The 26759-nt window shown below is 39.0% G+C and overlaps 1 protein-coding gene across 5 annotated transcripts in view; it reads left to right on the top strand.

Annotated features, from left to right (window-relative positions):
- Positions 1-26759, top strand: part of EFL1 (elongation factor like GTPase 1) — a 123768-nt gene that overhangs the window by 18028 nt on the left and 78981 nt on the right. For 4 of the 5 annotated variants that reach the window (XM_076004697.1, XM_012751735.3, XM_012751746.3 and 1 more), the window contains 8 exons: positions 5161-5284; positions 7282-7358; positions 8067-8203; positions 8871-8993; positions 10766-10865; positions 15797-15948; positions 16196-16362; positions 21166-21304. In XM_076004697.1, coding sequence (XP_075860812.1) covers positions 5161-5284; positions 7282-7358; positions 8067-8203; positions 8871-8993; positions 10766-10865; positions 15797-15948; positions 16196-16362; positions 21166-21304 — 1019 coding nt within the window. The remainder of the gene's footprint in view (positions 1-5160; positions 5285-7281; positions 7359-8066; positions 8204-8870; positions 8994-10765; positions 10866-15796; positions 15949-16195; positions 16363-21165; positions 21305-26759) is intronic. The other variant, XM_076004698.1, reaches the window with a different exon arrangement.

Below are 26759 nucleotides of genomic sequence, written 5' to 3'. Positions count from 1 at the left end.
GTTTTAATTTGCATTTTCCTCACAGCTGGTGATATTAAACATCTTCACGTGCTGATTTGGCACCTGTATATCCTCTTGGTTTAAATGGCTCCTCATGTCCTTTGCTCATTTTCTAATTATATGTTTTTGTACTGTTGAGTTTTGAGAGTGCTTTTATATTTTAGACACTAGTCCTTTGTCTCATATATGCTTTGGAAATATTTTATCTCAGTCTGTAGCTTGGCTTTATATCCTCTTAAGAGTGTCTTTCAAAGTGGGCAAAGTTTTTAATTCGGGTGAAGTTCACTCTATCAGTTTTTCTTTTTATGGATCTTGTTTTTAGAGTCAAGGTGAAGAACTCTTTGCCTAACCCTAGACCCTGAAGATTTTTCTCTCGTTTTTTTTTCCTAAAAGTTTTATAGTTTTACTTTTTACATTTAAATCTGTAATCCATTTTGAGTTAATTTATGTAGAAGGTTGTGAGACTAAGTCCAGATTCTTTTTTTTCTTTGGTCTATGGATGTCCAAATTACCCAGCACCATTTGTTGAAAAGGCTGTCTCACCTCCATCGTATCGCTTTTGTACCTTTGTCAAAACCAGTGGGGCATGTTTACATGGGCCTGTGCTGAGTGTTTCATTCTGTTCCTTGATCTGTGTGTCCATCTTTCCAATAGCACCACATAGTCTCGATTACTGCAGCTATAGGATAAGTCTTGGAATCAGGTAGAGTATTTCTGCCCACATTATTGTTCTTTTTTTCAGAATTATTTTAGCTGTTCAAGGATCTATGCCTTTCCATATGAATTTTGTAATCATCTTGCCTATATCTGTAAAAACATCTTGCTAGAATTTTGATGGAAATTGCATTCCTTTTGATAGCAACTTATTCTCTCATTTCCTTTTGACTGAACATATTTTGCCTTGGACAGTATAATATATTAAAATATCTTAATTTTCCATGTTGGTAATAAATTATAGATACCTTAGTCTGCTTTATGCCTGAAAGGTCATACCAAACTTAAATAAATTCAGGTAATTGAATATATAATGAAAGTAGAAATTATGAACCTGCTAAGAATTTACACTTTCCATATATGGTTGATGGCTTGCCATTATCACCTTTCTGGGCTTCAGTTTCCTCATGTGAAAAATAAGAATATTGGGCTAAGATGATTTGTAAGAATTTCTTGCAATTAAAAAGCACAGTGATTCACTCAGTCACATCACAAGGTCAGACCTGTGGATCTCCTAATTTATGAGCATTCTACTGGTGAGCCACAAGGTGGGGGGCTTGTCCTTAGAATGATTTTCATATGTCATTTAATGCTTTTTGCTAATTTAAGTTTAAATCTTACAAATTGGGGGAAGTTTATTGTGGGAGAAGGAGTGAGGAGGGGCTTGAATGGATAGAATAATTTATGTATCCCTTACGACTGTTGACATGTTTAGATCCTATCAGTCAATAAGTGATTGTTCCCATGTAGACAATTTCATATTTAGAAATCTAGTGCCTGTTCTCAACAAGTTGATATGTTAATTTATGGGAAAGTGGTGGAAATGAAAGGTCTGGGGACCTTTTTTTTCCCTCCAATTTTCCCCTAAAATGTCAGTGAATAGGCAGAGTTGATAGCTGCATGCATCATAAAAGGTGGAAAATGAGCTCATTTCAGAATTTGGAAGATGATTCTGTAAACTCACATACAGTGGGACAGGATTAAGAAGTGTGACTAGAGGCTAAACCTACTAGGTCTGCTGCGTAAATGTATCCTGTTAATCAATGTTAATCCAGGAGAATCTGCTCTGAAAAGCAGAAACACATAGACTTGGATGGGTAGCAGCAAGAATCTAAGTCCTTGTTTTAGATAAATAGAACTGAAGCCCCAACTTTGTAGAATAGGGACAGTAAAGGAGATAATGAAAAGCCCTTCCTAATAGTTTTATTTGTCATCTTGTACCAGTGTCTTAGAATCCTGTAATTAATGTTAATTTGCTGGGTAGCTTGGAAGGCAAAAGGGTATATGGCTCAATATTTCATACTTGGCCAAATTGTCATTCAGAGAGATAGGCAGCAGATAGATCAGGAAAATTTTGTAATATAGATCTGTTCTGCAGGTCTCTTAGAATCTTTTTTGAAGTTAATTCTTTAGAGGAAATGAATTAAAATAGAATTCAAGAATGGAGAAATGCTAGAACCTGTGTTTTAAAATTATAACTGACATAAAAGCACTAAGCTATAATGGGAAATGCGTAGATGTTAAGCAAATTTTGTGGTAACTATGGGATAAAAAAGAATGAAAAGGGTAGGAAACATTATTTTGAAAGAGTTATGTACCTATCTATGTGTATATGTAAATAAATGGTAGACTAGAAAAGGGCTTGAGGATAGTGGCCTAAGCAAATGGATAAATATCTTACTATAATTTATGGTTTTGAGAGATTTTAGAGTATTTATGAAAATATTTTAGTTTGCTACTTTTTTTTTTTTTGAGACAGAGTTTTTTTCTGTTATACTGGCTGGAGTGCTGTGGCATCATCATTGCTCACTGCAACCTCTAACTCCTGGGCTCAAGCGATCCTCCTGCCTCAGGTTACCGAGTAGCTGGGACTATAGGTATGCACCACCACACTGGGCTAATTTCTTCTATTTTTGCTGAAGAGTGTCTCAGTCTAGCTCAAGCAATCCTCCTGGCCTCCCAGAGTGCCAGGATTACAGGTGTGAGCCACATGCCTGGCCTTAAGTTTACCACCTTTAGAATTAATACCAGGGTGTTGACCTGATGCATCATTGTAAAAAATAAAATATAATACAGTCTGGGTTACACAAATCAACGTTTTAAAAAATCCTAGAAATATAACAGAAACCACACTGGAAATCCAACTGATCAAAGTAGTTATAATAATAAATGTATGAAGTCCCCCATTAAGGAGGTAAAGTATTTTAAAAGAAGGAAATTTCATTTAAAAAAAATGAAGTTTCAGAAGTTTGCCGCATAAAAAAGATAAACATAAAGCATAATGGACAGAGGCTTAATACCAAAGCTCTAGCTCAGGTATGTCAATCAAATGTGAGCAAAAAGAAAGTAGGTTTGGCAATATTAATGATAAAATGGAATTTATGGCAAATTAATTCTGGCATAAGGATCATTTTATGCAGATAATGGACACATTTCACTAGTGAAGAGATTATAGATCAACTGTCATAATAGCAAGGTACATGAGACAAAAATAAAGCTATAAATTGAACTCTTGGGCATGTGGTTTGGGGGGAGAATTTTACCATATCACTGGCAGACTCTTCACAGATTAAGTCAACAGAAACATAAACCATATGAATAGCACAATTAGGCCGGGCACGGTGGCTGACGCCTGTAATCCTAGCACACTGGGAGGCCAAGGCAGGCGGATTGCTCGAGGTCAGGAGTTCGAAACCAGCCTGAGCAAGAGTGAGACCCCGTCTCTACTATAAATAGAAAGAAATTAATTGGCCAACTAATATATATAGAAAAAATTAGCCGGGCATGGTGGCACATGCCTGTAGTCCCAGCCACTTGGTAGGCTGGGGCAGCAGGATTGCTTGAGCCCAGGAGTTTGAGGTTGCTGTGAGCTAGGCTGATGCCATGGCACTCACTCTAGCCTGGGCAACAAAGCGAGACTCTGTCTCAAAAAAAAAAAATTAGCACAATTAAAGTCAGAATTTAAGTGTCAGTGAAGAATATACAAAATGTGTTTCTATATCAGGCAAAAAAATAAAAAAAAAAATTCAAGTTCAAAAGCTAGAAAAAGTTGCAGGTTTGATATGCTCATTACTTAGTCATTACCTCCAGTTTTAACCATCAGAAAATAGATCCAAGTTGCCAATATGGAGATCAAAGTTTCACCTTTATTCATTGAGGACCTACATAACACTCCTAAAGAACAGGGCTTCTTGCTAAAGTTAGGTTGGAGAATGCTTAGGACTCGGGCCATAGTTAGGTGCCTCTTAATGTCTTCCTCATGTGTAGACCCTTGGACCTGCCTTTGGATCCTGAATTGGATATGCAAATCTGCGTGGAGGCTTGCAGCCTGCTTAGCAAAACTGGGTGTGTTGATAAATGAAAAACTGCAAAGATAAGGGTTTCCAGACTTATATCATCTGGAAGGAAAGCTCTGGTCCCTGCTCTGGTTTTGCTGAACCACAGGAAGCCAGGGAGGAGATCTGTACTTTTAACTGATCCATACAGTATGTGGTAAGGACAGCCTGCTTTCTTTTGGAGGCACAGGAACTCTACCCAGTAGGTGTGCTGGCCTTTCACCTTCTCTTCTCTTGTGGAGGAGCTATTGATATGTCACCTGTGAACAGATGGTTTTATTTCTTCATTTCTAATCAGTAGACCATTTATTTCCTTTCTTGTCTTAATTGTGTTAGGTTGGGCTCCCAGTACGGTGTTGAAAAGAAGTTGTAAGGGGATATTCTTGCCTTGTTCTTGAGTAGGCAAGATGCTGGTACTTTGAAAGTTCTAGTCTCAAATCTCAGTTAAACATTTTGTTCTCTGGAGAAAGGTATTTCCTAGGCCTTTTATCCCAGATGATGCAGATACTACTTGTAGCACCTTCATCGGTTGATTGACTGCTCTCCTATGGCTGGAGACTGTGGTGGTAGCTGGTTTGTCTGTGGGCTGATGAGAGTTAGGTCAGTATGTGTATGTTTACCATTTAATCCAGGGCATTAAAAAACTTGTTCTGGCAGGTTGTAGCTATAGAGGTCATTTCCTTTGTGAGCAACAGTCCTTTATAGCAGGAAAGAACTGAAATAAGGTTTTATTGTTGGCATAGTTGTGATGGGCAGCTGGAACCTGCACTTCCTTGGCTCTTGTTTCTTTTATCTTGTTTTATATGTGCCAAATTAAGAGAGGGAGCTATAACATGAATTCTAATTCATATTAATTTAGAGAATGTTGGCCAAGAACATGGACTTTGGAGCAAAACTACTTGGGTTTGAATCCCAGCTTCACTTCTTACCTGTATAATCTCTCTATGCTCTGTTGTCCTTTTCTGTAAAATGGGAGAAATCTGTAGGATAGTTGAAATGATTAAGTTTAGTTATACATCTGAAGAACTTTGAATAGTACCTGGCACAGAAACATTCTAGTATTAGCTATACTTACTGTTATTAATAACATGTACGTTTGGTTTTCTTTCAGAATTGAACACTTTGCCAAAATCTATAGTCAAAAGATTGGCATCAAAAAGGAAGTTCTTTTGAAAACCTTGTGGGGAGATTATTATATAAATATGAAGGCTAAGAAGATTATGAAGGTTGATCAGGTAATGTGGCAAATGTCCCTTTGATTCTTGGTCACATTCTTGCCATATGAAAACCTGTACTGTAATACTTTTAATAGATGTAATTCAGCTTTACTTTATGTAGGTGAGTTCACGAGGGATTTGTAAACTGTATATAAAAATTGGGAAAGCCTTACAAGTCTTGTATCCAAGTATTGTTTACATAGAATTCTTACCCTTTTTAAATGTGGTGAACAAAGACCTGCATTTTTTTTTTTTTTTTTTTTTTTTTTTTTTTTGAGACAGAGTCTCACTTTTGTTGCCCAGGCTAGAGTGAGTGCCGTGGCGTCAGCCTAGCTCACAGCAACCTCAAACTCCTGGGCTCAAGCGATCCTCCTGCCTTAGCCTCCCGAGTAGCTGGGACTACAGGCATGCACCACCATGCCCGGCTAATTTTTTGTATATATACTTTTAGTTGGTCAATTAATTTCTTTCTATTTTTAGTAGAGACGGGGTCTCGCTCAGGCTGGTTTCGAACTCCCGACCTTGAGCAATCCGCCCGCCTCGGCCTCCCAGAGTGCTAGGATTACAGGCATGAGCCACCGCGCCCGGCCTTGCATTTTTTTTTAAGAGAACCAAAAGTCTGAGATCTTGGGCACCTGAAGACACATACTTTGTGTCATGCCTTTGTATGTCTCCTTCACCGTAAAGAAATGTCTTTTCTAGACATACCATTTCTCACTGGACTTCTAGTCTCAACTGAGGCCTTACCTCATGGTGTGCTGCTCCCCGTGCAGGCTGATGGGCAGTGGGAGGTGCTCTGTAACGCCTTCCTCTGTAGATAGAGGTGATGTGGGACTGCTTAGTCACGTAGCCTCAAAGGACACTTTTCTTGAAGCTTTATATTTTTAATGTAAAATTCAGGATTTCGTAAATTTGTTCTCATTGAAAATCATATATATTCCTTTTAGAAAGTACTCATAAAGTCACAGAAAAAGAAGGAAAAACCAGAAGCCAACAGTGTTAGTGATATGGTTGTAATTTCTTTCATTCCTTTTGGATAATATATACTTCTCTCAGTTGAGATTATACTGTTTATATAAGCTGCCTTTTTGCTTAATGTTATATCATGAACATCTTCCCTTGCCTCTAAAAGCTTTTTTATAAACAGTATATTTAAAAGGGAGTGAACATAGTTAAGTGGGAAAGAGCAGGCTTGAGAATTAACTCTGTGTTTGAATCTGGGCTCTGCCACTTACTGGCTCTGAGACTTTTGTCTCATTTGTTTCACCTGTAAAATTGAGATAATAGACGTGTAGTGTAGTTATAATTGTATGAAATAATCTGTGTAAACTCTGCAGAACAGCTCCTGTCACATAGTAAGCATCCTGTTATTTTGTGAGAGTACCACTGTTTATGTAATCATTATCTTAAGATTGGACATAGTTGTTGTTTTTTTTCCCAAATATTTTGCCATTGTAAGTAAAGCTGTGGTAGACGTTTTTGTGCATAGGTTTTTGTTTTCATTATGATATTTTTTAAACCAGGAATGACTTTTAATTTCCTAATACTTTTGCCAATAGTTCTTCAGAAAGGAGGTATCAGTTTATATCCCATCACATGTATATGTTAGAGTATATACCTCAAGGTGCTCTTGATATTAACTTTTTGCATATTTTGGTAGGAGAAATGATAGGGTTTCTTTGTGAACATTAGACTGAAGTCCATGAAAAGAGCAGAGTATTGTGGCTCTGGGTCTGGGTGTTGTGTGTGTTTCTTTCATTTTAGTGGTGGGGCAGCCATAGTGATATGTCCCCCAAATGGTCATATTATTTGTGAAGTCTGTTTTTCCCAAAGGAAGGGAACACTTGGTTGTTGACTATTTAGAGCATTCTTATAACTACTTTCATCTACTTTACTGTTGAATAAATATTTTCAAGTAGAAATGAGGCATATTGATAATAAAAACATGTCAAGAATAAATATATAAATGGCTATTAAATGTTGAGGAACTTAAGCCCATATATTGTTTTCTGCAGGCTAAAGGAAAGAAACCTTTATTTGTACAGTTGATCCTGGAAAATATATGGAGTTTGTATGATGCTGTCTTGAAAAGGTAAGACTGTTATAAAATTGTTTATCTTTGGGCAGTATAATTTGCCTTACTTTCCAGTTTAATGAGTTACTTGAGAAAGCTGAGATAGGCTGAGAAAGGGAACAGAGCTTTTGCAGATGAGTTGATTGCGGGGCTTGGAAACAATTTAAAGGAGTGTGTGTAACCCAAGAAAAGGGTGGTGGAGGAGAAGGAAGAACAGCAATATTTTATAGAATGCTGAAGTGAAAAGATAAAACGATGGAAAGAGACAGTAGGCCTTTGTTTTTACAAACCCAGTTTAAAAAAATAGTAATTGTAGCAGAAAAGATACTGGATTTCTAGGATCTTTAATAGGGAACTTGGTAAATAACTTGCCTGCTACAAATTTGCTTTAGTGTATTTACTTTCTAAGTTATTGTAGAGGTGGAATAATGACTTTTTAGCATTTATTTGTAAAATGTCTTTACCAATTGACATAGTTTGCTTAAGGCGATTGTGAATGGTGCCTCATGGGACATTTTAGAGAAGGATGCACTTGAGAGTGTAGGAATAGAGGCTGAGGAGTCCTCTGCTGTGTCAGGGTCGTCTTCAAACATTTTTAGGTTTTTTTTAAAAGATGTAGCACATAAGGAAAAAAAATGTGCCAGATAATGTTGAGTTCCTTTTCCCTACTGCTTGTTCATATCTGTATGTGACTGTTTTCCCCCTCCAATCTTGTGTTTGCTCTAGGGACAAAGAAAAAATTGATAAAATAGTGACTTCTTTAGGATTAAAAATTGGAGCCCGAGAGGCACGACATTCAGATCCTAAAGTTCAGATCAATGCCATTTGCAGTCAGTGGCTGCCCATATCCCACGCTGTTCTCGGTATCCTTTATTTTAATGGTTGTTAATGAAATAGTTTTGATAAAACAAGAAAAAACAATGGGTTATTGGCAATGAGGAAATCCTCTGGAAATAACACATTCCAATCTAAAGTAAGTCTTCTCTGCTTATTTAGTGTTCTACCATGAAACTACATTTAATACTTCAAAATTTAATACACTAATTAGTGTCAGTACTACCAGTAAGGAATTTTTTAAAAGACATTTCTGTTTTTGTTTAGCAATCTGTAAAAATAAAAATGCACTAAGATTTGTATACAGATATTATATATATAGATAGATTTAGATATATATATATAGATATGTAGGTAGATAATTTAGAAGTTTGTGTTAAATCACTGTTTCATTTCAAGGTCACAAGTAGCCAACCTGCTTGCTAAGCTCTGTTGTCCCCTTTGTTCCATGAGCCTCAGTGTTAGAGTATCTGTCATGAGGATCCTGTCTTAGCTTCAGAGCTTTAGAGCATTCATGAACTCCCTGCAATTGTGTACATATTTTGAGATGTGATGCATAAAACAACGTTGCCTTACAGCCCAGGCATTTTCTGTATAAACAGACCCTGTTGCCTCGATATTTAGTGCACTCAGTGACTCTTTGCCTTGATGGAGGGCGCTAGTTCAAGCCTTTCAGTCCTTAACAAGAGACTTCAGCTATGGTGTGTCAGAAGCTTCCTAGTCCCCTTGATATCACTGCTGAGAGGGTGGAGAAACTGATGTGCACGGGATCACAGACGTTTGATTCTCTTCCACCGGAAACCCAAGCACTGAAAGCAGGTGAGGCAGAGATGAACATACTGGAATGTACCATGTCGTTGTCTCTCCTCAGTCCAGGCTGCTCTAGACCAGTTTGCTGAGTGGCTGGCCAATTTGTCAAATGTCCACTTCCATAAATAAATAGTTTCACAAATGACCATTTCACCAGCTTTGGTTCTCTTCTCCCCAAAATTTCGGTTTTGCTATAGTCATTTTGCTTAGCTAGTGGGTTGGGAGACCAGAGACTCTGGGAATCCTCCCTCCTGCCCTGATCTTATTTCATAATCGTGTTATATTCCATACTCCCAAACAAGCAAGAATGTGTTCCCTTAGCTGTGGCATCACTGCCATGCTGTGTCCCTAGGGACTGTGGAAAGGTGGTTCTAGGGGCTGTGCTGCTCGTTAGAAGCCCTGTACACATGCGCCATGTGGAGAGGGAGCTGCCTCCCGTTCTGCTCCCTGTGGGCTCCGTAAAATTCGTTTGTATGTGCTCTCTGTCTCCAATTCTTTTCCTCCTCTTCGGTTGCATTTGTAACCCTGGCCCCCAAAACCACTCCAGTACTGCTCTTGGGGTCACTATAGACTCTCACTTTGTTAAATCTAATGGCCAGTTCTCAATCCTCATTTGACTAAATCTGTCACAAACATTTGACATAGCTGATCACTCCTTCCTTGGAACACTTTCTGCCCTTGACTTCTAGGCTTCCACATGCTTCTACTTTTCTCCCTGTCTCCTTGGCTGCTTATCCTAAATCTCTTTTTCTGGTTCATCTCCATCTCCCTAACTTTAACTTCGGGGTGCCCCAAGCAAGGCTTAGTCTTTGGACCTCATCTCTTTTACCTGTACTCGCTTTTTTGGTGATCTTATCCAATCTCAAGGCTTTAAATGACAGTTACACGCTCAGAGTTCCAACGTCTGTGTCTCTAGTGTATATCTGTTCTCTGATCTCCAGACTCGTGTCCAGTTTCTACAGTCCCTCTCTCTGTTCAGCTGTCTAAGAAACATCTCAAACTTAATGTGTCCCAAACTGAGCTTTTTATCTTATGCTCAAACCTGCCTTGCTAGTTAACTCCCATCTTAGTTAGAGGAACTTCCATCTTTTCATTTGTTCAATCCAAAAACTTCAGAGTCATCTGTGGCTCTTAACATTTACCTTATACTGCTACATCCAGTCCATCAGCAAGTCCAGTTTATTCTTATAGAATCCAACGACTTCCCAACATTTTAACTTCTGCCTGGTTATTGCAGTAGTTTAACAACTAGAGTAGCTGCTTCTGCTCTTGATTTCCTTTAGTGTTTTCTCAACACTGCCCCCAGAGTGATCCTGTTAAAATGTGAGGCCGTGTTGCTTTATTCGTAATTCCTATAGTTTTATTCACACTTGAATTCTTTATGTACAGATTATTTTGATATGAGGTGATGGGTGGCTTAAAAAATACAGTATCTTTTCAACAGTCAACAAGGTAGCTTGTTAATAAAATAAATAGTTTATTAAGGCTTATAGTGGGTGTTTAACCTCATTCCATACCTGTAGCTCTTACATAGCAGCTCACCCAACCTCCTACTCCATTGGTTTTGCCTTCATTTGTGCCAATTCTGCTTACTCTTGCTCTTCTATTCTTTCCTAAAAATCTTACAGTTCTCTAAGTGGCATTTTATCGAGTTATAGAAAGTTATGGACTACTTATACATTAGATGATGCCATGTCTTAAACATCTTAATTGTTTTCCAGAAAAATCTATTTTTTAAATAATGAGAAAAATAGTGACATTTTTACTTCGTGTTTCTTTAGCTTTTATGAAATGTGGAAGTGAGGACACTGCTCCAGTTATTATCTTTGTTTCCAAAATGTTTGCAATCGATGCTAAGGCCTTGCCTCAGAATAAGCCAAGGTAAGGAAAAGAGAGAAGTGGGGCTGGGGTAGGGAAATGGGGTATGTTCAGTGGGTGTGTAGTTGGGGTGTGGGTGGGAGGGCACACATAATGTTTTTCTTCTTCAACCCAGAATTCATATCAAGCCAACCCCCAGCGTACCATACAGTTTGTATAGTAATATATCCTTTTGTGATAGCTTTGTAGGAGAAAGCTGTTGAAGTCAACTCTGGGATATTGATTTGAACTGATGTAAATTTGAAGAAGAGTAGTAATATCAACCGTTAACTTTTGCTAAACATGTCAGGAAAGTCTTAATCTAAGCCTGCCTTGCATCATCTAATTCTGTCTACCTCAATGGAGATTATGAGTATTTTTGCTTCTCTCTCTGTGTATTACATGTGTACATATGTGGCAGGTGTGAGAGATGGATTATTTCTCAAGTTCTGGAGTCTTGGGGCATCTGTCTGTTCTTTATCCTCTGTTTTTCATACGTGTTCCCCTCCTTGCTGTCTGCTGCCTTCCCCACCAGTTTAGGTAGTGACCATCTCTTGTGGAAATTGTTGCAGCACCCTCCTAGCTGGTACCCCTGCCCCACCTTTAGTTCTGCCAGCCCATTTGCCACCCTTCCTTCAGAATGATCTGAGACTCAGCTGTGAAGATGCAAGTCTCTTCCTTAGAATCCCTTAGTGTTTTACCTCAAGTATGAAGTGATGGTGATGATTTCAGTAGTACTTGGGGAAACAAGTTTTTAATTAGTTGTCATATTTATTTTAATGTGCATTCGTGTATGTTGCCTATTTATGTAAAGTGATGCAGCTTTTCTTTTCCCAGCAATGAGATTTTAAGTTTTAGTGAGTTAAAAATGTTTGTCCATTTAAATAAAGTATTAAGTAAATAATATGTTGATAATAGCTGAAATGAAAATGATATGTGGGTGAGTGAGGGTCAGATCACCAAGCTGTGAAATAAACAACCTGCCTTAGTGGCATTTGAGACTTAGCATGACCTGATCCCCCAAACCATTTTTCAACTAGATTTTTATTTCTGTTTCTCTACATGTAGCAACAGTTTCTTGATATTTTAGGAAATTCAATTATTTGGCCAGTAGGAGCATCTCAGAGATTCTAGTAGAATCCTAGGAAATATTGGAGAATTGGAAAACTTGCTCTTGAGATTTCAAGTACATGTATTTATATCATTTAAAATTCCTACCTGTACTCATCCTTCCTTTTCTTGCTGAAGAATGATAGTATTATTATGCCTTTACTATTAATTACATTTTCTGTGAACATTTTTCTGAAATATTCATCAGTGTTTTCCTGAATTTAGTATATTTCTGGTAGTGCAATTAATTCTATTCCATTAGATTGTTTTACTGATTTTAGCCTTTTCTTATTTAACCAGTATCAGTTTCAACAATTGTTATACAGCAATAGAGTGTTCTCAGGTGTAACTAGGTAAGGTCATCATCATTACTTTGCTCTTTAACATCTTCTAGCTGATTTCTCATGTAAGTTTCACTGTTTTTAAAATTTGAGAAATATACCGTTGGAGGTTGGTATATTTCCATCTCTACTATTTTATGTATACCCAGCCAGGAGCAGGAGAGTATTATTTTCCTTTAATATAGACTGGAATTTGTTAAATTCTGTGTGATATATGTCAAAGAGAAAAGTAAAGCAGGAAATGGGATGGGACACCAGGAAAACCTAAAAGAGTGTTCCTTGATTTAATGAAAACACTGTCTTTTACTCACTGCTCAACAGTGCCACTTTGTTGTTCATGAAGTCTCTGTATGTGAATGGGGCTGTTACAGAACTTCTCCCATGTTCTTGTGTTCTTGCCTCTTTTCCTTTCCCCTTCACATTCACCTCCCAGCCTGACCTTTGAATCTTCACTCGACATTCTCACCTCTGGTCTCCTTCATCTTTAGTATTAGTAACTATTGTCCCTTTAGGAAGTATCATCCATGGTTGGTTATACTATAGCCTAGATATAGCTCACAACCCACAGCTGTTTCCTTACTAGTAGAGCCCTGTTTTCTTGCAAACAAATTCCTCTTTGTTCTCAACAAATACTGGATACAGTATCTTCTGCTTTGTTTCCCTCTAGCACCACTCCCAGTGCCCACCACAGTGCCTGGCACATCACAGGTGTTAGCTGGATGGGTGGCTAAATACATAGAGAGATAGCAAGCATCTGTGCATGTGTTAACTCGGTGACTGTAAATGCTGATTATCCCAGAGCTTGTCGTGAACTTAGGCAGATGAGGATTTAATAAATAAGGTGAGGCTGGGTGCAGTGGCTCACGCCTATAATCCAAGCCCTCTGGGAGGCTGAGGCGGGCAGATTGCTGAAGGTCAGGAGTTCGAAACCAGCCTGAGCAAGAGCAGACCCTGTCTCTACTAAAAATAGAAAGAAATTAATCAGCCAACTAAAAATCTATAGAAAAAAAAATTAGCCAGGCATGGTGGCACATGCCTGTAGTCCCAGCTACTCAGGAGGCTGAGGCAGAAGGATCACTTGAGCCCGGGAGTTTGAGGTTTTTGTGAGCTAGGCTGCCGCCACGACACTCTAGCCCGGGCAACAAAGTGAGACTCTATCTCAAAAAAGAAACAACAACAAAAAAATAAGGTGAACAAATATGCTGCTTTTCTATTATAACTGAAGCTAAAATGAAATCAACATTTATTGAAGATGCTGATTTTATCATCTTTAATTCCTCCTGAGTGAAAGACCATAGCCTGGTGACAATGAGCATAGACTTTAGAGCCAGACAGGTATGAGTTTGAATTAATTATGGCTCCTCCATTTGATATCTGTGTGACTTTGGTCAAGTTTTCAAAATATCAAGTTTCAAAATATTTCAAAATACCAAGTTTCAAAAACTCAAGTTTTCAAAATATCCATTTTCTCATATGTAAAATAGGGGTATACTATCTACTTCATTTAATTGCTGTGATAAATACGTGATATGGTGTGTGTAAAGTGATTAACACAGCGCCTGGAGCATAGTGATAAGACCATTAGAAGAGACTGTGTCTCTTCAGGTTGCTACCTGGTGCATCCTCGCTGCTCTAAGAATAATACTTTGTTCTGCATTCATATTTTAATTTATACTTTTCAGATACGAGTTTTTAGCAAAAGTCTAAGGAAAGTATTACCTAAGGATTGGTTGAAGGAACAGCTGGAATGTGTAGCCTGGGGGAGAGAAGGAAGGGGGGATGGCATGTGTGCAGATAATTCAGAGGAAAGGGGAGGCAAGTAGATTTGTGAGATGTTGCTCCAGAGGACAGAACAGCTGTGGCTGGAGATTGTGTGGCAGCAGAGCTCGTCTGTACTCGAGAGTTCTTCTGAGGAGGAGCTTGTCTCTCTTCCAGCGCCAGTAGTTCTGATTGTCTCACAGCAGACGCCTGGCCAAGCCAGTCTCAAAAATTGTCTCTTGTCTATTTGTATTTTATTGCACAGTCCTGTTACCTACAGTGGGATAGGTCTGATTAGAAGGGCCTACTCCTAGAACTGCACTCATCTGTTTTGAGGGGCAGATGCAGAGGAACGCAGAACTAGTGTCCTGGTGGAAAGTGTTATCTCGGAGACGGGCATGTGAAGAGTGTAGCAATGGACAGTCAGTGATTTAAGCAGTCACCTGCCAGGCTAGCCCAGGTGAAGTAAAAAGGTGGAAGGAGTTTTAGGACATTTGGTATCAGGAGCTCCAAGAGCGTGTGGCCAGTTGGAAGGTAAGCGAGCAGTGCCCATGCAGAGTGGCTACCTGTGTGGTTTCCAGTGTTTAAGGCAAGAGCAGAGGAAGATGGCATGGCAGGGTGGAGCATGACGTTATCACTTAGGTGTCAAGTGACCCTGGGGAGTAAAGCAGGAATCATAATGTCAAAGGTGAGGGCAGCATGGGAGGGAGGCACTAAATTTTGGGCCAGGCAGAGTTATCCAGCTTCTAGAGCTGGAGCTTCCAGTTGGGAGCAGAGGATTAGCCTTGGTGTCTTGATGTTTAGTCCCAGAGTATAGGGCAAAAGATGTTCAAATTCTACCATCCTGAAGGCAGGGATTGGCCTTGCTCTTGTGCTGGGGTTGAGCATGCTGGTGGGCTCATGAGGACCCCAACAAGGGAGGGGAGCCATGTCCTGGGAAATAGTCTAACTGCCTGGTTTCCACCTTCCAAATCCAAACTTTGCCCGTTTTTATTCTACTTAGTGCACCCCCTTTGTAAAGACCTTTTTAGTATTAAAGCTCTAAGTACCTCCTCTGTGGTCTGACAGGCATGAGGGTAACTCTTTAGGAAGAAAACAGCTTAATTCCCCCCACATACACACACCGCTCCCCAGACTGATTTCCAGCAAACACACACACATACCTGCACACTGCCTTTTCTGTGATGGTACTTCTCGGTTCTAATACAATGATTGATAATTTCAGTTTAACCTTTTAGTCCTGCTGAATTGCCAGTACTCAGCCTGACCTTGAGTGCCTCGTTTTGAACCCCAGCTCTCCATGAACATGTATTTTTGTACCTATGGAAAAAACCTCAATTTCTCATTGAGGCCTTGTGCTTGTTTCCCTGTAGGGGTGTTTTGAGCCCTGGTATCTGTTACTCGTTCCCTTCCTTCTCCCTGTTCTTTGCCTCTTCCAGAAGGAATATGCATGTCTGAGAAAGGTTCCATGCTCTTGTATTGTTCCATTTGGGGACATGGACTCTTACATGTCAGTTTCATAAGCTCACAATAGCTGGGGACACAGCATTATTAGAGCCTGGCAGGCCTGCCCTCTCTTCTGTTGCTACCAGCAAGGAGAGAACTTGGAGAAAACTTCTGCCTGAAAGGGAGCTGGGACCAACCATCATCTTACCCAACCATATCAGTACTTGGCCATTTCCCTGCTTGAATGAACTGAGAGATGCTTGATGTTGCCAGATGATAACATATTTGTGAATCCTGTAGGCCTCTCACTCAAGAAGAAATTGCCCAGAGACGTGAGCGTGCAAGACAAAGGCACGCAGAGAAGCTTGCAGCAGCACAGGCACAGGTACCCTTGGAGCCCACCCAGGATGGGCGTGCACTTGACACAAGTCCAAAGGGAGAAGAGCCAAGAGGTACGGCTTTCCCAAGGAGGCTGTGGTGCAAAGTGTTTGCCTTTTTGCTAGACTTGGGACACTCATCCTTTAGCTTTTGAGCTTTTAGCTTTAATCACAGGTTTTATCAATGTTCTTTTCATTCTTGGTGTTTCTTTTTCTGAAACTGGACCAAACATATTGTATTCTCTGTTCCCTCTGTGTTTCCAGGCAGTCCCTGGATTAAAGAGAGCATTCTTGGCACTCATTATCTTTTTGTTTCTGGCAGGTGATGAGCAACAGGTGGAAAGTATGACCCCTAAGCCTGTGCCCCAGGAGGAAAACAACCAAGAGTCTTTTGTTGCATTTGCTCGAGTGTTCAGTGGTGTAGCTCAAAGAGGAAAGAAAATTTTTGTCTTGGGGCCCAAATACAGTCCTGTTGAGTTTTTAAAACGGGTAAGAATTGGAAGTAAAACATTAGTATATTGTTTCAGGGGTCTGATATCTTTTCAAGTTGGTTTGGATGGTCATTAACTTATTGGTAGATTTATTTTGCCTCTGGAGAGGCACACTTGAGTGAATCTTCATATTTCCTCTAGTGTTGCTTTGGTTAACATTTGGTATGTGTGTCTCACTTAGTAGTTTTTAGAAAACCAAACCAGTATGTGAACCAAATTTTCAGGCCTTATTTAATTATAAGGCTTTCTCTTTAAGGCAAGAATCACCTTCTGGTTAGAGTAAAGAATTGATAAGAGCAGGCGTCATGCTGGAGCCAGGGAAATGCAGATCTTCTGGAAATATGAAGATCCTAAAACTACGCACGTGCCGTGCCTCAGACCAAAGATGTGGACAGTGAGCAGGTGGCAGGCAGCAGTTGCATGGCAGGGAGATCCTGGAAATCTGATCAGGAGGGTCTGTAAGCAGGTGAACAGCCAGCGTCTAAGTATGCCTGAGCCAAATGGCAAGAAAAGGATCACAGGCTAGAGTTGTCTCAGAATATTTTTGAAAGTAAACAAGATGTGTACATCACCATTTAATAAAAAGGTTGTAGAATGACAAAGATACTGAAGGTTTAAGAAGCCAGTCGGAATCAGCAAGGAGTAATAAGTTAGGAACTTGTCAGCAGCGTGAAGCATCACAAGGAAAAATGCACAGGCTCCTCTCCGTGCAGGAAGCAGCCTGTCTGCAGGCAAGCTCCAGTGCTTGGCCACAGTGAGAGAATGGAGGTGGAAGTTGAAGAAAGTCTCTGCCATCAGTTTTTCCTCGCCTCGAATGCTTATTCCGTCACTTTTAGCAGTTTAATCCTTGGAGATTGCAGTGCCGAGTGGCAGTTAGGCAGTCCTTGTTGGACTGTGGCATGTTCTAATGTAGCAAGGAGGAGCATAGCACTTGGTGTGTTTAGGGTTATATTTTATGGGAATCTGAAAGTGCTCTAGTGACATGTATAATAAAAACCTATTTATGATTATCTTAACATCTTGGCTTGGATGTAATTTTTGTTTCTAAGTAAGCGTCAAGTATCTGTTCATTTTATTTTTCATCTTTAACGCTCTGTCCAGATGAGTAAGAAATTGTTATTTAGTGAAACAGTGATTTATTGAGCATTACAAATTCCATGAGCATTCCAATTTATCTTCTGTGTATAGTGTCTCTGCTCTTGGGGGGCTACAAGTTGAAATTAACTGCTTAAGTATCAGGTGTCTCAAGCAGGAATGATTAAATGCATTGACGGCACAAATGACTCTTTGTTTCTGTAATGAGAGCCCATAAAACCTAATTCCAACCTACTTAAAAAAAAAAAAAAGTGAAATATTTCAAACCTACCCCAGAAGTAACCACTACCCAGAATTTGTGTTTATCCTTTGTATTATTTTCATGTTGCTGTATATTATATTTTGCAAATAAATTTAGCAGCCTAAAAACAATATACATTATATCATCTTACAGTTTCTGTGGGTTAGGAGTCCAGGCATGGCTTAGCTGGGTCACAAAGCTGCAGCCAAAGTGTAGGCCAGGCTACATTCTCATCTGGAGGATTGACTGGGGAAGAATCTGCTTCAAAGCTCACTACGATGGTTGGCAGAGTTCGTATCTTTGCACCTGTAGGACTAAGGGCCCCAGATTCTCTCTGGCTGCCCTCATCTCCTGGAAGCCCCCTCCAGTTTCATGTGGACTTTGCCAACTTGGAGGCTTACTTCATCAGGCCGTCAAGGAGGCTAGAATGAGTCTACTAGCAGGACAGTCTTGTGTGATGTACGTAAGCACAGAGTAGCATCCCATCCCTTTGCCACATTCCATGGGTTAGAAGCAAGTCACAGGTCCTGCGCACACTCGGAAGGAAAACACAAAGGCATGAACTCCAGGAGGCAGGAGTTGTGGGAAGGGTGCCTTTAATCTGTTTGCCACATTCTTCTCTTGCTTTTCTTTATAGTTTTACAACCTATGTATGCATTTCCAAAGAATTATTGTCACAGTTCCATGTTTTTGAACTTTATGTAAATAGAATTTTATTGTTATTTTCTACAGCTGGCTTTTTTTTTTTTTTACTTGTGAGATTAATCTGTATTAATGCCTATTCCTGTAGTTCATTTGTTGTTCACTGCTGCATAGGATTCCATTATATAAATATATGTGTTATTTACACATTTTTATGTTACTGTATATTTGGGCTGTTTTCATTTTTTGTTAATCTAAACAGTGCTGCCTTAAATATTCTTGTGCATATCTCCTTGTGCACATTTGTTAGAAATTCTAGGGAATACACCTATAGTGGAGTTCTCTGGGTAATCTTCACCTTAACAGGATAATTCCAGTGTATCCTGTAGAGTAGTTTTGATTTACACTCCCAACAGAAGTGTTTAACAGTTCCAGTTATTCCACATCTTCACAAAATTTGTTACTGTTAGGCTTTTAAATTTTGCCAATCTGATGAATATGATAAGGTATTTTATAGTATTTTAATTTACATTTTCCTTATTTTAATATGTTTTCTCCTGTGAAGATATCTCTTTTGTTCATTTCTCTATTCTATTGTTTTATCCCATTTCTATTTTCTATCTCTTTTGGTCATTTCTCTATTTTTGTATAGTTTTTAAAAATACTAGTTTTTAGGTGTCCTTTGTATATTCTAGATACTAATTCCTTGTCAGTTTTAAGTTTTGCAAATGTATTCTCCAGCTTAGGACTTGTGTTCACTTTCTATTTGGTACATTTTGATGGACAGAAGTTCTTAATTTTAATGTGGTTGAATTCATCAATATTTTACAGGTTTTGCTTTTTTTGTATCCTGTTTAAGAAAATGAAAATTAGGACTGAAGTCACAAAACTTTCTTTTATGTTTCCTTCTAAAGTTTGATGTTTTGTTTTTGATGTTTAAATGTTTAATTTAGCGTTTGTGTATTGTCTGAAGAAGGGATTTGGTTTCATTTTTTCCCCCATACAAATAGCCAGGTTTTCCAACATCATTGAATAGTATAGTCCATCTTAATCCATTAATCTGCTTTGTCACCTCAGTCAAAAGTTAGATTTTACATGTGCATGGAACTGTCTCTGAACTGTTAAATTTCATTTTTTCCATTTATCTGTCACTGTCGTTATTCAGTACTGTCTTCATTTCTAAATGTTTTCACAAATCTCTCTACCCTGTTTGTTTTTTGTTTTTGTTTTTATTTTGTTTTTTGGTCAGTGTCTTGTTTATTCCTAGCTTTTTGCTCCTCTATGTAAAGTTTACAGTCAGCTTCTCAGTTTCCATAAAAAGCCCTGCTGAGACTTTGATTGGAATTATTTTAAATCAGTATGTCTATTTGGCATGAATCAACATTTTGCAGTATGGCATCTTTCCATCCATTAATGTGTTAGGTTTATCTGTCCATTTACTTAGGAAATTTTTAACGTTTTTCATTAAAGTTCTATAGTTTTCTGTATGTAGATTTTTAAGTCACTTTTGTTAGACTTATTCCTAGCTATCTATATTTTTGTTCTAAAAGTTACTGTTTTAAAAGTATTTTCTGTCTGTTGCTAATCTTTAGAAATATAATTCACTTTTGTAAATTAATCTTGTATCTTTGCCACCTTGCTAAGCTGTCATTTTTTTGTTTTCCGTAGTTTTAAGTGGATGGTCATATTTTCTGGATAGTTCTATTTCTTTATATCTGATTCTTGTATTTTTTATTTCTTTCTAACCTCTCTTTAGAGCTCACCTGTAGAATTGTCATTGTATCAGATCATATATTGATACATTTAGATGTAGCATGTGGCTAGAAGGCCATCGATTTCATGAAGTTTCCGAGTCTGCCCTAACACAGGAGCCTCTCCTTCCGTCGAGCCTTTGTGAATTTACTTGCCTGCACTATGTTTTTTGTCAGTCACTCTATGCTTGTGATGTTAGTTATCTTTGCATGTGTTGTGTCTTAGACATTTTTTCTCTTCATAGCACTAGCACAACATCGTAGGCCATTGGGCATCAAGGATAGGTTGTTGTTTGATTGAAATGCTTTCTGGGTACTTGCATTTATATGGAGAATGTATTTCTTTTGAGTGGACTTCACACAGCTCAAAACTTGAATCATTTAAGATATCTCCATAAGAATAAATTTGATGTAGGGGGAGCTCATAAATCTATTATACTTGTGGCATGTTTTGCTGTGTGCGTGCTCTGTCTCTTATCAGCGTTCCAGTATTTCACAGCACGCTCTCTTGCAGATGAACAACACAGCATACGGGATAGCAGCTGTTTGCTCTTTTTCAGGGCATTTTTTATTATATCTATTCTTCCAAAGCTATTTTCACTAGCATCTACCCTAGTACTAGGATCAACCCTTGTTAAATACTTGAAGAACAATAAAACAATTTTAAATGATTTTAGTAATAATGAGTGTTCAAATAATAGCACAGTAGTCACCAGAACTGGTACATGACATGGTTCACATCTATAATCAGCAAGTGGCAGTGAGCATCAGCTAAAATGGTGCTACAGGTCATGACAGAATTTATATTACTTAGCTATAAAGTTTATGATTAAATGGGAATCTGGGCAATTTTTTAATATTTGAGCGATTTCAGTATTTCAAATTTTATTTATAAAGTGAGACTTATTTTTTATCACACCATTTTAAATTTGCATGTTTCAGATTTACTTGAAGTGTGGCTGTACCATATCTTACTGATGAATAAAAATAACTTTGATACCAATTAATGTAGGCACCAGTTAATGATTTCAAATGCCTCCTAACTTGTCTTCAATCATTTTTCTTTTCCCAGGTACCGTTAGGCTTCTCAGCTCCACCAGATGACCTCCCCCCAGTCCCTCACATGGCATACTGTACTCTGGAAAACCTGTATCTTCTGATGGGAAGGGAACTGGAAGAGCTAGAGGAGGTGCCTCCAGGAAACGTGCTAGGTATGGCGATGTTGTGTGTTATATCTCTATTCCAGAACAGTACCTAACATGTTACTAAAAAATTAGTGAAACTTTTAAAGAGAATGCCTTTGATTTCTTCTTTAGTTTGGTAATTGTCTTCTGGTATCTTAGTGTATTCGAATAACAACATGTGGATCAGTTACTTGCTATGAATTATGGTTGCTCTGTTTTAAAAATGTAATCTATAATCCTGGTACTTTCAGAGGCTGAGGCAGGACAATTGCTTGAGCCCAGGAGTTCAAGACAAGCCTGGGAATCATAGCGAGACGCTGTCTCCACAAAAATAAAAATAAATATAAATTAGCTGGGTAAAGTGGCTCATGTCTGTAGTCCCAGCTATACAGGAGGCTGAGGTGGGAGGATCTCTTGAGCTTAGAGGTTCAGGGGTGCAGTAAGCTTGGGTGATCGCTTCACTCCCGCTTGGGTAACAGAGCAAGACCCTGTGTCTTAAAAAAATGTACTGCTTGAATAATCTGTTTATGCTCTATCCAAGGCTATGGTTCCATTTATTTGAGAGTAATAGTGGGAATTCCTGTTCATGTAATGTCAGTCTAGATGGCAAAGACATTTCTGGTTGTATGGATGTGATTCTAAATTGTTGGAAACTATTCTGATGTAAAGGTCTATTTAAACTCATAGCTTTTTTTCTTTCAATGTTTTTTATCCTTAGAATATTGCTTTACTAACTACTTAATTACCATTTTATATCTATAAATATTATTCTTCATCTCCTTAATGTTACTCCTTGCTTGACTTCTGTCCCTAATGTTCAGAGGTCACTTTTTTTGAGGTCCTTAGTGCAGCTTTAAAGACTCAGATTAAGAAATTTCTTAAGAAATGCTCAGGCAGAGAATTCTCTTTAACTTTTAGAGGAAAAGTCTAAGCTATTGGTCCAGAATGGCTATTGGTTTGTCTGCATTTTGTGGACTTTAATCAGAGAAATTTCCCAAAGCATTTTGCTGCTTTCCTGCAGGGATTTATTTTAAAATTCTTAAAAAAAATTTTTTTTTGGCATACAGTTAGAATTCCTAGCTTCTCATTGGTGCTACCTATTCTTTCCATCCCTTTGGAAAGTGCCATTGAACCTTAACAATTGATACAATTTTATAAACTACTACAGCCAACTTTGTCAGAAAGGACATTGGAATAAGAATGGAAAACATGCTACTTTTGTTCTTAAGCCTTCCCTGGGATTACAGTATTGCTCAGACTAAATCCAATTTGTTTCTTAAATGAAACGTGAGGTAGAAGGTCTCCAGCATGATGCTCAAGTAAAAGCAAAGGTATTCTGTTGAGTGAATGGTTTTTGCACTGTCTCCTCTAGTTAAGGCCCAGTGTTTGTGCTCTTCCCCAGTAGACATGGGGAACATGGCATGCATTAGTTTCTGTTTTTTTTAATTTAATTTAATTTAATTTTTATTTATTTTATTTATTTATTTATTTTTTGAGACAGAGTCTTGCTTTGTTGCCCAGGCTAGAGTGAGTGCCCTGGCATCTAGCTCACAGCAACCTCAAATCCCTGGGCTCAAGCAGTCCTTTGCATCAGCCTTCCGAGTAGCTGGGACTATAGGCATGTGCCACCATGTCGTGGCCCGTTTACAGGATGGAGGATGAACACAGAACATAAAACACAAACACGCAGAACACAAAGAAAAACCGCAGACACACTTACAAACAGTTGACTCAAGTAATAATACACTGGGTCCGTTTTATTTTTATACTCTAAAAAATTAAAGTTATTTCCTTGTATGTAACTGCCCAGGCATTGCAGCAATGGCCATAAATTTCGGAATAGCCTTAGGGAGGCAGACGTCCCCTGACTCAGAATCTCCAGGTGGTTGCGCTACGCACTAGGCATAGATAAAGGGCCAAGATTAGCAAGGATGGGCAAGGTGAGCCACAGGGGGCATTTCTCATCCCCAGCTTCTCTTAGGGTGACCCCCTAAGATCTTCGGCTGAACCCCAGCGGCTGTGCCTGGCTTAGGTCACCCCTCCCTTGAGGGGTCTTACCCGTCATTGACTAACCAGCCATCTTATGGGGTGTACGCAGCAATCACAGGAACAATATGTTTATCGTGTGGCTTCCAGACTCCCAATGCCATGGGGCGGGGCTGCTCTTGCTAGTTGTGGCTCAGGTCCTTTGTGTTATGCCTCTAGGCAACACCTTTGTTTATCACAGGGAGCCTGTCCAGAACAGATTACTTTCAACTGCTCTGGGCAAAACACGTACATTACTCACTAACTTTAATTCTTAAACTAGGAAAATATATGTCAGTCCCCTACAGCACCATGCCCAGCTAATTTTTTCTATATATATTAGTTAGCCAATTAATTTCTTTCTATTTATAGTAGAGACTGGGTCTTGCTCTTGCTCAGGCTGGTCTTAAACTCCTGACCTTGAGCAATCCACCCTCCTCAGCCTCCCAGAGTGCTAGGAATACAGGCGTGAGCCACAGCGCCCAGCAGGTGCATTAGTTTCTGGTTTCCTCCTTTTTGTTGCTAGATTTCTAGATGGTAGCCAGTACTGAGGTTAAATGATGTGTAAGGAAGGAAACTGTTTCTCTCTCTTTTGTCTCCCAAGGCAGCCTTGGTTCTGTCTGGCATCTGCTACAGGGAGACCTGCAAGCTAAAGCTTTTTGTTTCTTCTTGGAGAAAAGAGATATATTTCACTCTCTTTTTTTGACCTTTTAAAAAAATAAGGTGGTGGTAGGACCTGGGGTGAGGGTAAAGGTGAGTAAACATTTGTTTACCAAATTTACCTATGTAAGACTAAGCCAGATGACACCCACTTTGGTGCAAAATGAATTAAGAAGGAAAAGCCAGGTTTATTTCCTGGAAGAATCAGGATTGTATTTAGCTGCAGGTAACTTAAAACCAACTCTGTATTCTTAAACTTCACTCAAAAGAAAGCCCAAGCATAGGCAATCCTGGGCTGGCGTGACGGCTCTCCTGTGCCATTAGAGAGCCAGTTCCTTCTGTCTGCCTGCTTTGCAAACCTCAGCGTGCAGTTTTTGTCCCCATGGAAGCAGGATGGCTCATGTAGCACCACTACGTTCCTCACAAACAGCAGGCACAAGGACCAAGGCCTTCCAACAGGATTCATGTTTTTATTTGGGAATAAATGCCCTCTCTGGTGACTTTAGTATGTATCCTCATTTTTGTAGTTTTGTCTCATGCCCACCTCTAGCTGCTCGGGAGGCCTGGGATTGAGTGTTAAACTTTTTACAGCCTCTACAGTTAAGACAAGGGATGTTGTGATTGTGAATGGTTTTCAAATAGCCAGTCCACAGTGTCAGCTGTATTCCCCGTGCATTCACCTGGTGATACCTGAGGCCCCTCCAGTAAGGTTCTGTTTCTTTGCATTAAGGAGAAAGTCCACCAGAAGGATTATAACATTGGAGGAGTTTGAACCCAGCCAGCCACTCTGATTTGCCTTTTGAATTGAAATATATAGTAATTGTTTTCCTTCTATTAATTCAAATCTGATTGAGTCCCCTGCATGACTAGAAAGCATGGGCATACCAAAATTCTGGTAACAGTTTTGCCACTAACTAGTTATGTGGCCTCAGGCCAATTGCATAACCTTATTGGGCTCATTTTCCCGAATGATTTGGACTAGAGTGATGATTACTGATATTTCTTACGGTAGAAATAGAAGAGCCACATTTAATTTTTTTATCAGAACACTATTTACGAATTCCTGGGGATTCTTATATTTATCATAACTGTTATATTTGTAATATATCCTAAACTTTAAAGATAAAGCATTAAATAACATTGTATAGAGTATATTTTATTTTGCTATAGCTATAAAATATTAGCAAAATTGCATTTTATACACTTTGTTTATAACATAAAAACAAAATTGAAGTTTAAAATGGCCATTATATTATGGCAGGTTGACATTGCAGTGGGAATAGAGCAAGGTAAAAATTCTACTCATGTCATGAAAATCTTGCCTGGGTTATGTCAGTATCCCAATGCTTGGAAAAAAATTCTAAACTAGATCATCTCCAAGATCTCTTCTAGCTGTTAACTTTTCAGGCTGTGTTTCTAAAGAAAAACCTTATTTCATTAATTAGGCTATTTCCCCTCTGGTGTTCACTGGAAGGAATGGTAAATGTTTTGCTGTGGTTACTTGATTGGATTGATAACCATTGAAATGGCTTCATCAAATATCTTGAATTAGTTGTCAGCCTTGGAGTCATAGAATTACCTTTTCAGTCAAATTTCACTTATTCATTGAATAAAATTATGGAGCATATGTTAGCATAGCAGTAGCAGCAGCAGTTTCATAAACCAAGGTGTTTAATAAAAGCAACTTTTCAAAGCTAGGAGAAAGTTTAGGCAGGACAGAAGAGGCAGCCAGGGAGTCTGGTGTGAGGTGAGAGGCATATCGTCCAAGGAAAGCCGGCTGGCCGCCAAGGATGGTGAATGCCGAGATTCCAGCCATCAGGTTGCTAGAGTGAGTTGACTGAGACCAGATACGCCAGCACAGCTTTTTTTTTTCTTTGAAACAGGTTTGTCTTCTCAGGTGGGTTTGAAATGGAAAGAATAAGATGGCTGCAATTTGGCTGAAATAATCTGTATGTTCTAGTTACCTATTGCTGCAAAATAAACCACTCAAAGCCTAGTGGCTTAAAATAAAGATAGCTTTTATTTTTTCGTGCATCTGCAGTTGGGCATGGTTTGGTGGAGACAGCTTGTCTCTGTTTCACATGGTGTCTGTTGAGGTGGCTCAAAGCCTGAGGACTAGAATCATAGGAAGGCTCTTTCATGCACGTGTCTGGAGCTTGATGCTGATTGCCGGCTGGGACCTTGGCTGGAAGTGGGACCGAGGCTTTTCCATATGGCTGTTTGGCTTTCTTACAGCATGGTGGCTAGGTTTCATGTGAGCGTCCAATAAGGAGAGCCAGGAGGAAGCTGTATCACCCTTTATGACTTAGCCTTCAAAGCCATCAGCCTCACTTTTGCCACATTCTGTCTGTTAGAAGTGAGTCACTAAGACTGGCCGGTATTCAAAGGGAGGGAACTAACTCCACCTTTTGATGGGAGGTATGTCAGAGTATTTGTGGACATGTTTTAAAAGGACCATACTATTAATCATAATTTATTGTTTCCTTTTGCATTTTAGCAGGCCCATGGCAAGATGCATATCACAAATTAAGACACAGAGATGTTCATAATGATCAGGGCAGGCCCATAAACTCCATCTTTTTTTTACTTTTGTTAAGAGAAAAAGTTGTAGTTCCTATTTAATAAGAAAATAGTAGAGAGTGATGTGATTGATACCCATATGCTTTTCATCAGAAATGATACAGAGTCAGTAAATTTATCAAGTGCAGATGGAAATTTTTGTTGGAAAAGGAAATGAAAACATTATATGGCATTCTTGGACAATTCAATGTTTTGTAGTCAAAGTCTAAAGGAAAGT

The sequence above is a fragment of the Microcebus murinus genome, chromosome 7 (assembly GCF_040939455.1).
Source record: "Microcebus murinus isolate Inina chromosome 7, M.murinus_Inina_mat1.0, whole genome shotgun sequence".
Taxonomy (NCBI): Eukaryota; Metazoa; Chordata; class Mammalia; order Primates; family Cheirogaleidae; genus Microcebus; species Microcebus murinus.
Note: the sequence above shows the minus strand (reverse complement) of the source record. Positions and strands in the feature narration are given on the sequence as shown.